We start from the raw sequence: 11,160 nt of genomic DNA, 5'->3' as shown, positions 1-11,160 counted from the left end.
CTGGCGCAGCGCTGCTGGGCATGCTATAAATAAATCGGAGAGGAGCTGCAGGGCAGAGGAAGGGTCATTGCTGGGAGAGATGCCCCTGCGCATGCTGCTGTCGAGCTCTCCCCAGCGAGACATCCCTAACGAGGCATCCCAACACCCCACTGCATCGGGACTGTGCCGCCAGCACACAAACATCCACCCCCGGGTGCCCCATCTCTGCTCAACCCAACTCCCAGAATGAGGGCATGGAGGGACCCGGGGAAAGGCTGCTGGAGATTTCTGTGCACAGTCGGTGTGCTGGAGCGTGAGCTGGGGAGACAGCAGAGGCTGAGTGGAGCAGGGTTGCCCTGGAAACACGCTGCATGTGAAGGGCTCCAGTGCCCATGGTTTATATTTATGAGGCCGATGACATGTGCCACGGCTGAGTGATGTCAGGAGAAGCGGGAGCTGAGAGGGCTGCGTCACTCTCCACGGCTGAGCGCACCCCACCGGTGCGGTGCTCCTGGCTCCGGGGTGCAGCGCTGGCCACCACGCTCCTGGGGACCCACACATACACCTGGCACCTACACGAGTGCCACCGTGTCCAAAAGCCCCCTGCCCCAGGAGCAGGAAGAACCAACGTTGGCAGGGTCGCAGTGGGACCTGGTGACAGGGCACAGCCCATCACACCTGACCGTCCCACTCCTCCGGCTCCAGGCCAGCAGAAGCAGCAGCTCTGGATGCGGAGCGCAGCCAGGAAAGGAGACGGTGCTGCCAGGGCTCGCTCCTGCACTAGATGCTGCTACAGAGCAACATAATTCTAATTATAGTAACGGTGTCAGTGCTGAACAGGGGGGAAAATACACACTTCAAAAGGTCTAGAACTATGTAATTTGCTGCTGGCAAGACTCACTACCAAAAAAATCCCCATAATCCAGCATGTTTTTAAAGTAATTTGCACTTATCTGACTTGCTTTAAATTAGCTAAAGGTTCTTCAGGGGGTGGGGTGAGGTGGGCTTAGAAGCAGCAGAGATTTCTGGTTAAAACTGCCTTGCTGTTCATGTGGCTTTACACTAGTTTTAGATGAAACAGCGACATTTGGCAAATCTATGTTTAATCTAAATATAGCCCAAAAAAAAGTCAAGTCAGTACAGCTTTACTCTTCCAGTTAGATAAAGGAGGGGGTGGGGTGGGTAGGCAGACGTTTAAAAGTCACTTCTTCGATGTGTTTTGCTAGCAATGCTTTCTTAAATTATTTGGTTGTGTGGACCGACATGTAGATCAGAACTGCAGGACTGGGGATTTAGCGTGAGTAAACTGCAAACCACTCCTGTAAATTCCTTCTCCAGTTCCTGCTGTCCCTGAAAGCACCCATCACTGTCACTGTGTCACTGTCACTCCCCCTGGAGAGCAGCTGCTGCTCTCTGCATGCTTCACCCCTGGGGATCCCCCGGGGACTTGCTGGGGCAGTGAGGTGAAGCAGAGCAGGGGGGAGAAAATAGTAACCCTGGAGCTGCTCTTTGACATTAGAGCAAATCCCTGCCGAGAAACTCACTGTGTACCTCTCACTCACTAGTGAGCCACCAGGACTAGTCCCTGTGCAGACACAGAACAGTCCCTTCCTTGAAAAGCCACAGGGTAAACAGGTAAGACAAAGCATAGAGAGTAAAACCAGCCCCAGTCTGGCTTAGTGGAGATGATTTGTGTCCTGTCAGTGGGGAGAACGACAGGATCATGGTCTGGCCCCACCTAGGGTCATATTCCATACTGGAAATTTCTGTTTCTTGCCCCCCGGAGAAATTTTCCCTTTGGGGATGAATGCACTATGCAAGACACCAGCTGGGACATGGAAAGAAAAAGGCTGTCAGATGGATTCTTAAATTAAATGGACAATGATGAGTCTGTTCCAGCCCAGCAGAAAGGGACGGATGGAACAAGGGGCCCTCAAGAAGGAAACAAGCTACTGATCTGAGGCTTGGTTAAGGACAAACAGGGCTTGAGTCAGAAATACCTTGAAAGCATGATCAGATCCTGCGGCAGGGTGAATCGGATGATGATTTATTTACATGTGCTGATTCACTTTTCATGCAGTACTGCGTGTGTGTTTCCAAGTCCAAATCCCCTTGGCACAAGGCCACGTCAGCCAGCATTGTTCCCTGGGGCAAGGGAAGGAAGACCCCCACATGCAAGAGTGCCAGTCTGCTGCCTTGCTACCCTGTGCCTCAGTTTCCCCACTGAGCAATGGATGGTGGTGGGAAATTCAGAGCAGAAAGCAGGTCCTTAGGAAGCTCCCACACTGCCCCCAAGTCTCAGGCTGCACAATCCAAATGAGAGAGGAAAGCTTGCTGCTGGCGTTGGGGGAAGGGGATTAATCAGCAGGAGATGACAACAGCAGTCCAGGCTTTCGTTAATTAGAGGAGGGCATGCGCTGATGCAGGCAGCATCTCCCACACTGCCCTGGGGAGTGTGTTTCTGCAGTCACGTTCTTCTGCTCCTGGGAGACGCTGGGAGTTTCTAGCTACTGCTTCAAATCACAGCCCTGTGAGCAGAACTGTGTCAGGTAACCTGTGACCCGAGACCTTCCCCTGGGGAGATGCTGCAGGACTGCGAGGAAGATAAACATGTTTGGCACTGCACACATCAGGCTATTACCGCGTCAGTCCCAGCATCCTGCACTCGGCCGAAAGGTGGCTAGGAAGCAGAGCCGAAGACCAAGCCTTTCACAAAAGTTTTTCAGAAGAGGAACCCCAGAAACAGACCCCTCTCTAGCACACGTCGTTCGTGCTGGAGAACTTCCTCTCATAGTGGATTTATGATAGGCTGTGAGTATCTGTACATAGAATTTACTACAGCAGGATGAAGGCCAATGGCTGCACACACAGGCTGCAAACACAGACCAATATAGAGCAGAATTCAGGCGTAAGGAGAATTATAGACCGGCACAGGTGATCTATGGATCTGTGGCTGCCATATCACTTCATGTTTTCATTGGATCTGAATGCTTGTCTAAGAGATCTTACACAGCCCAGCCACATATTGATAGTGGCAGTGGGAGATAAAATTATCTGGCTTGTCCTGTGCAGATCAGAGTAGACAGTTCCTTCTGGCTTGTAAAAGAATCCATATGCACATATATAGGAACTGGGATAATAAGACCCTAGCTTCAGTCATGGCCTTTGGACACTGTTTTACAAATAAGAACTATACAGCACTAATACTGGGTTTGGTGGGAATAGATCTTTTTGGAAATATTTGGATAAGGATCTTCTTTGCCCTTTTGGCTTAGATGAGGTGCCTGGTTACCAAGCACAGACGCCGTTACAGGGGATTCAGTTCTGGTTCTGTTGTGCAGAGGAGAGTCTTCCCCCAGCACCACAGCACTAGGAACAGGCAGGAGGAAATGTAACGGGGCAGACTCTGCTGGATAAAGCATGAATCAACAGACCCAACTGCCAGTAGGGGTTTTGGGCTGGAGGTATTTTATGTATGGGTATCATGAAAGCTTTTCTAATTAGTCTTCTGGAAGATGAAATGCCTACATTGACCCTGGCAAGTGCCCTTCTCAGCCGGCTCACAAAGGACTGAAATGGCTCGTTAAGTCATCTGCAATCAGCGGTGAGGCCCTACAGCTCTGAATACTTGATACCCTGCCATACAGCAATTTTCTCATGTGAAGAGAAGCAAGAACAGTCAGGCACCTCTTCCCCATTTTCCCTCTCTCTGCCAAATGAGCCTTTTTTCTTTTTCTTTTTTTAAGCTGTTCCCTTAGAAACAGCCCGCGTAGCCCTCTCGCCCTTCCTCCCCTCCACACCATACAGCATGGCAGCAGTGCTCAGCAGGGCCATTCCCTGCAGCTCCCTGGGCTCTCTCTCCCTGCTCACACTAAACGAGCGTGGCACAGACTTGTGCAGCCCTTTGGTAGCACGCAGAGGAGATGTTTATGGCAGACGTGCTGAGCAAGGGAGGCAGCACACCAGCCTCCACGCTGTGACCTCAGTTGACAATTATGCAGCCGCTGCTGGCAAGCTGTGGCCCTTCCCCTGTGTTTGGACACCCCCCCCCGCCTGTTCACCCGAGTGAGCTGTCAGGCTTTAAAGGCTGCAAAATACCTGATTCAGCTTCTCTTCACATTCATGCACAGAAAATGTTAACCCCAGCCCACTTCCAGCTCTAGACTGAACTCCCAGTTCCACTAGAGCATTGCATTATAAAATGAAATCACCCCCTTTGCTGGAAATGCATCAGCCCCTGCTGTCAGTTCCAGCAGTTTCTAGCCAATTTCTTTCACAGAGCTTAAAAAAGTTGGAAAGGACTGGAGCAATGGATAGGAACAGGAACGTCTCAATACCAGATTTTCTGTGTTGGAAAAGATGACATGATCTACAGAGACATGCGAACCAGGGGAAAGGTTCAGAGCACATCTGTGATTTAAATAAACCCAAAGAAGTTGAGTCTGTGTCTGAGCTGTGCCAGTTCTGTCTAAAGTCAGGTCTCTAAAAGCACAGATTGGAACGTGGAAGATAACTGCTATATGAATTCACACCGCCTGTCCTGTCAGATCAGGGTTCTTAACTGGCAATGGCTGGCACCAGCTCTCTGCTGAGAAGGTTCGAGAAATCCTGCTGCACACTAATCACAGATGACTTGCTCCGAGAGCAGGTTTCCTCCTGATCCTGACAAAGAGTTTAAATATGAAAGTTGATTGCACTGCAAAATTCTTTTTTTTTTTCAGTGAAAAGGTCTTTACTAAAACTCACAGATGACTTGCTCCGAGAGCAGGTTTCCTCCTGATCCTGACAAAGAGTTTAAATATGAAAGTTGATTGCACTGCAAAATTCTTTTTTTTTCAGTGAAAAGGTCTTTCTAAAACTCTGGGTCTCCTCCCCAGGAATGTCCAATACCATTTGGATCTTGCTAAGTTTCTGCTAAGTCTCAGGAAAACACTCAGGCAATTTGCAGGCTTGCTGTAAGGACAGCCTTGCATTTGATAACTGGCCTTTTGGATGCCTTTCTGTGTGCTCCAGCCTCTAGCGGGATGCTTGTATTTACAAAGATTAGGAAACTAGAAACCTTTTCATTCCCACCTCCACTTTGGCTGCTGCTTCTGAAACACATGAAGGCTCCTGTTCTCCAGAGAAACCATCCACATGTTTTTTTCTCAATTTGTTCACACTGGGAACAAAATTCATGGTGGGGCATGTTCTGTGGGAGCTAATATCCAAGTGGGTTTGGGACATCTCTGCAGGGATCAGATGGTCAATCTCGTACTAGTTTGTAGTTCTTATCCACTGTGGAAAAACGGATGAGGTGAATTTCAGGGGGCTTTGGCATCCTGTCATCCCATATATACTCTGGAGAAAGCAGCTTGGAGGGTTTGTGGGAGAGGAAGTGCCTGTTGAGATGGCTTTCCTCCTGATAGGCTGCCATGATCCCATTGGCTTTGTCCGCCAGGATAGTCATGTGGCAAGTCTTGGTGAACTCATAGACTTTCTTGACCAGCCCTCCAAACACAGCTCCTCCGTAGTAGAAGTCCCCTTCTCCATCAGGGATGTAGGCTGCTGAAGAGCTCCTCCTCTCATAAGGGAACTGGCTTCGAGGCACGTTAAAATAGCCAGGGTGTATGGCTGCTACCATATCACCGAGGGTCTCAGGCCCCCAGGCGTTGTGGAACACCATGTCAATGTCCAGGCAGAAGAGGTAGTCCACCTCCCGATGGCTCGTCTCTGCTATGTGCTTGTTTATGGCCTCCATCCTGCGCATGGAGATCTCTTGCCAGCTGGAGTATTTCTTGATGGGGACAATGACAAGCCATCGTCCAGGTTGCAGCTGGATGTCAGGAATTGTCTCGGGGTTGTCAGTGAAGATGTAATAGTTCACGCGATAGCCTCTCATGAAATGTTTCTCTGCCGACTCCAAGAAGTGGCCCACAAACCTTGTGTATCTGTGCAGACACAACATGGGAATAGCACAGCAGACATAAGGGGAGGCATGGTGGATTATTGAGGGTACTTTAATTAAAGGAAGAAGACAAGGGATGAAGAGTGTTGACTGGTTATTCCTGCAAGGATCCATACACCATACGTGCAATAGGTGAAAGTTTAGTGGAAGGCAAGGAACAAGTGGGTTATCTCTGCATTGACCAACCAACCACCCATCTACAGCTCCCATTCCCAAGGCACATGCTGGTTCTTCAAAAATACCGACCATGCTACAGGTACCTCGGGTGCCCAGTCTGTTATCTTGTAGGCTTGTATCTGATTATGGTCACAATGCCTGGGCATAGAAGTTTACAACAGATTGGGACAGAGCTCAGCTCTGCTCAGGACATGAAAAGCCAACATGATCTTTCGAAAGAGGAAGTACAGCAACCGAAGAACTGTGCCCACCCAGCGGTCCACTTACTTTCCAGTGGCAAAGGCTGTCATCCCTATGGTGAGGTTCAGGGGCCTGTAGGCACTGTCTAGGATCTCCGAATTGAAGGTTCCTTCCCAGACGATGGGGGCCAGCCACGGGGCGACTGTCAGCACATCCTGACGCCTGAAGGAAAAGAAAGGGAACGTTAACGAAATGCAACTGTTCCTTTTGGTTTCAAGGCCAGTAAATGGGAAAGAAACGCTAAAAAGGCAGCTAGAAGAAGAGCGTGTGTATCAGCATTAACTCACTATGGATGGTATTATCATCAGATCTTTTTCCCTGCTCTCTTATTTAAGGTTACCAAGCATAGACATTTCAGTTTCTGGGATTAAATTAAGCACTGTTTAATGAACAGGCAAGACCCCAAGGACCTACTAAAATCTCATTTAAGCTCACAAGACTCTTCTGCTGAGGAGAATTTAATGACCACTGAACTCACAGAACAGGAAACTACGTGTATTTGCTATCAGTCTGATGCCGATTGCTACATACAGATAAAACACAAGTAATAATATGAAAATCACTATTAAAATACATCCCATTGCTTATTATTTAAACACAGGTTGCAGCATGACATTTTCCCCGTTTTTATATATAGCTTTAACATATTCAGATACAATGAAAAACTCTGTATGTAAGCCAGCATTCAAATATGTGACAAAGTTACAGAAAATCCTTTTTCTCCTGTGTGGGTAGTGGAAATATTGACTATACATGCAGTGGAGTCTGATTATGCCCTGTTACAGCTATGCAATGCTATTTCAACTCTCTTTGTTTCCAGGCTTGCTTTCTTACCTGTTTGATTTTAAAACAAGGTGTCATTTATGAGGTGTAATTTACCCTAGCCCGCTCCCATTTGCCCCAGTCCATGATTGTTGAAAATTGCAGAGGGAAAAAAAAAATATATATATATGTAACAGGGTGTGTTTATTAACATGCAAAAGAATGGTGGCATTTGAAGGTGAACTGCTAGAGATAAGAGTCAGGTCATAGGAACTGGACCAGAGGAGACTGCTAACAAACATGAGCCGACAAGGAGCGTTTGCCTAAGTCACTTCTTAGCAACTGCTGCCTGAACCTTCCATGTCTGTTTAAACTCACTGGTTTGAGACCTGTCTGTGTGAGCGCCTGCATTTTGTTCCAGCATAAAATCCAGCAGGTTAGCTGAACCCACTGCTGAAGGTCGTACAAACCACCTGCTTGATTTTGCTCTGAAAGGGATTCAAAGTTCTCCCACAGCTGGTTACAGCTACAACACAGTTCCAAAAGGTATTTCTTGCTGTCTTCCAGCTATTATATATCTCCCATCTCAAAAAGAGTTCCTGGTAGCAACCATGGAGACAGGCTGTTTGTGTGTGCTAATGTATTAATTAGGAACTTACAGTAGGTATGTTGGTAAGTATATAGTGACTAAACTCAGCCTTACAGCAGCACAGACAGCTGCAGATATACCCGTATGGTCAGGCTGCCCGTGGAACTGGTCAGTGTTTAGCTGGACTTTATGAGTGCCACAGAGCACCTAAACCAGAGTTAGCAGAAACAAATTACAAACTTCAAACAAAAAAAAACAAAAAAAAAAAAACCAACTTACTTTGGGGCCAGCACTCTTGGCTGCTGATAAAATAATCTGTAAAAAGGAAGAAATATCCACTGAATAAGACATGAATATGCCCAGAAGAGAGGAACAGCAGTTTAAAGGTCAGGAAATAAAAATCCAGTACTTACTGGGGGAAAAGCTGAATGAGCTTCTCTTCTGTATACTGGAGTTTCACGGAGCTGCATCACAGGGTGGGAAAAGAAAGGGATTGTAATGCTTTTCCTAAAATACGAACCAGGTTCAGCTTCAGGACCTGCTGCTGTACTGACAGCTGTCCAAGTCCCCACTCCAGTTGCAGTGCACGCTGCTCTGCCTGGTACAGAGAGTTAGACGTTGCCCATACACAAGGGCTGTCAGACGAGTAATAGTTTTGGAACAGAGCATACAACAGAAGAGGGACAGGGAGAAGCTGGCAGGTCTCTGAGCCTGTGGGTAAATCCGAGTTTAGGGGTCAAAATCTAAGGAAGCACGTGCCTCTTGGAGACTGCCAGTACTGGTGATGTATATGCCCCATTCCCTGCATTTCCTTTTCACCTGGAGGGCTGAACAACCTGAAATATATCACACTCTAAACAGCATTCAGAGAAATAAGCATCTTGCTAGGCGTGATGTTTTTTAATGGCTTGAAGTAATCAGAAATAAGAGAACATATTTTCTGTTTGCACTTTTTATTTTGTTTTTACAAGATCTTTAGGTCATGATAAAGAATGGGAAAAGCTGTGGCTTGTCATCTTACACCTCTGGTCCGATATGGCAGTGAAGTCACTTAGGACACGCACCCTGCTCCTCCAGAGTGTGAATTCTCTTTTATGCAGCTTTGAGATAGCTTTTAGGACCCATGGTAAGTCAGTTAGCTGTACATTGGTTTGCAGCATGCAATGAGGCCGATCGCTGAAACTGTAAGGGTTCTGGAGAAACAGCTCCCCTCTCACTTTGTTCAGAGCAGGCTTCTGGTCCACAGTTGATGTGTTGCCACTGACACAAATACATTCATAAAGTGTGTGGAAAGCACAGATTGCAGACTGAAGAAGAGGAGCACAACTAGGAGACTGAGGGATTATTTCTCACTCTGCCAGAACTCCTTATGTGACCGTTCATTTCACCTCTCTGACTTAGGTTTCTCCATCTAGTGAGCTGGGAGACTGAATCCACATCTCAAAGCACCCTGAGATCCTGTCGGACCTGTACGTGCATGTGTGTGATTGTAACCTGATAATGAAGCCATTGTTAACCTGTTAGTCACAGTCTCTGTGACCCACAACAAACAGGCTGTACAAACGCAGAGCTGTTCTGACAGGCAAGCAGCCTAAAGCCCAAAAGGTTGCATTATTACTGTGTTGTTTTAAGAGAGTGACTCATTATAGATTCAAAGAACAAACGAGTACTTGTTAATAACTACCTATCCTGGGAGTGAAGCACAGCTCCCCTAACAACCATCTGTGTTATTCATCACATACCCAATGCGATACTTACAAGATTTCAGGGCAAGGAAGGTAATATGGGAGGTAGTGAACTTTTCCATTCCCAACTGCGATCCTGTGTTAGCAAAGAAACATTTTAAGATAAGTAACATTGAAAGATATCTTCCTAGGATTTTCCAAGATCATCTCAGAATCTGGCACAGAAGTAACTGTAGCTAACTGCATGTCTACTAATTAGCATAGGATCCACTGTATTCACATGAAGATATACTGCCGCTAAGACACAAATGGGAAGCTCAGGACAAAAGAAGTTCAGAAGCATTCAGCTTGTAACATCAGGTCTGATTATTTACATAAATATCTGCAAAATGTAGATCTACACGTTTTTGAAAAGCATACAGCAATGGAGACACATAAGGCAAGGCTCCAAAGGGATAAATATGCAATATACACTGATGGGATATACTGACACTTCTGGAACTTTAAATGCTCTGTGTGTGTCCTTTCCTCTGCGCAGCAGACAAATAGGCTGCATGAGCTTTTTTTCTCCCTGCAGGTTTGATCACAGTCTATATAGATTTTTATATACAATCACTTAACTGCTGGTGAAGTGCAACTACCCACAATGTGAAATAAGAGCAAATTGCAGCATCAGAAATACAGTATTGCTAATAATAGTTTAATAATTATTAATCAATAACTTAATAGTTACTAGAAATGCCTGATCTCAGATTCCTTTCAGACAATGTTCAAGCTTGCTCAAGAGATTCTGTAAGGCATAGTCAGTAGCCAGTAACTCAAAGCTACAATCATTATCAATGTTTGAAGGCTGCAATATTTGATAGCTACAAAGCTGTCCCTAGTTACACGAGAGGGAGTTTGGACTGTTTGAGGAGACACGTCAAAGCCTGAACCGAAATGTAATTGGAATATTCTGTTCTTGAACATTTGTTTGTGGGTCAGATACGGCGTTAGCAGCCTGATTTAGACACAATTGGTCTTTCTCTCCTCTCTGCCTTCAGAGGCTTCTCCCTCTGCTCGTGTTACATTCTCTGTTATCCGTACTGCTGTTCTTCCTTACAGCTCCAACAGGGACCTTCCATAAAACGTACTGCCCAGGTTTTTCTGCTACTACGCTTTTCACCACAGTATATAGACAGGATGGTTTAAAATACGATCAAGCTTGTCAGTAAATGCTTACCAGACAAAAGCAGTAGCAACGAACAGACAAACGAGAGATCCCAAGACTTTCCTGGAAATCATGTCTTCTAGAGTAGAAGAAGGGGCAACTTCGTACTCCCAGCAGCTTCAATCTGCAAAGAACAAAAAAGCAAGGGAAAATGGCTGTAAATATCTCACCATGAGAGAAATAGATTATTTTGTCATAGAAGCACGAGGTTCTCCAAGCAGTTTCATTTCAATTCAGTCTTTCTGAAATCAGGAACATGGAAGGAACCAGACTGTAAGAGCCAGGCCACTCAGTCACAGCGGCAGATCCTGTGAACTGTTTGAGAAACCTCTCCCTTTCGGTGAGATCTCATCAGAGCGATAAGTGCACAGGAAGCCTTTCTGATTTGATCCCACTTTCTGTAGATTCCATTTATTCATCTAAAGCACACACCCTTTGCAATTTAATAATCCACAGCCAATGGTCTCAGGCGATATGGAGAGCTAACACAGTTACCATCTGAGCTGATAAATCTTTCCATCCTTTCACAGAAGACAAACTGCCAGAGCCAGCTCCCTCCAAAGGTGCACAC

General features: G+C 46.3%; 1 protein-coding gene across 1 annotated transcript; it reads right to left on the bottom strand.

Annotated features, from left to right (window-relative positions):
* Positions 1 to 5,224: 5,224 nt before the first annotated feature.
* Positions 5,225 to 10,663, bottom strand: GBGT1 (globoside alpha-1,3-N-acetylgalactosaminyltransferase 1). The gene is made up of 6 exons (XM_010078883.1): positions 10,602 to 10,663; positions 9,453 to 9,515; positions 8,108 to 8,158; positions 7,974 to 8,009; positions 6,371 to 6,505; positions 5,225 to 5,909 (listed from the first exon to the last, which is right to left on the bottom strand). The coding sequence occupies exons 1-6, from the start codon at positions 10,661 to 10,663 to the stop codon at positions 5,225 to 5,227; spliced, it is 1,032 nt and encodes a 343-aa protein (XP_010077185.1).
* Positions 10,664 to 11,160: the final 497 nt, after the last annotated feature.

Source organism: Pterocles gutturalis, unplaced genomic scaffold, assembly GCF_000699245.1.
Source record: "Pterocles gutturalis isolate BGI_N339 unplaced genomic scaffold, ASM69924v1 scaffold21918, whole genome shotgun sequence".
Lineage (NCBI taxonomy): Eukaryota > Metazoa > Chordata > Aves > Pterocliformes > Pteroclidae > Pterocles > Pterocles gutturalis.
This window is presented reverse-complemented; position numbering and strand designations above follow the sequence as displayed.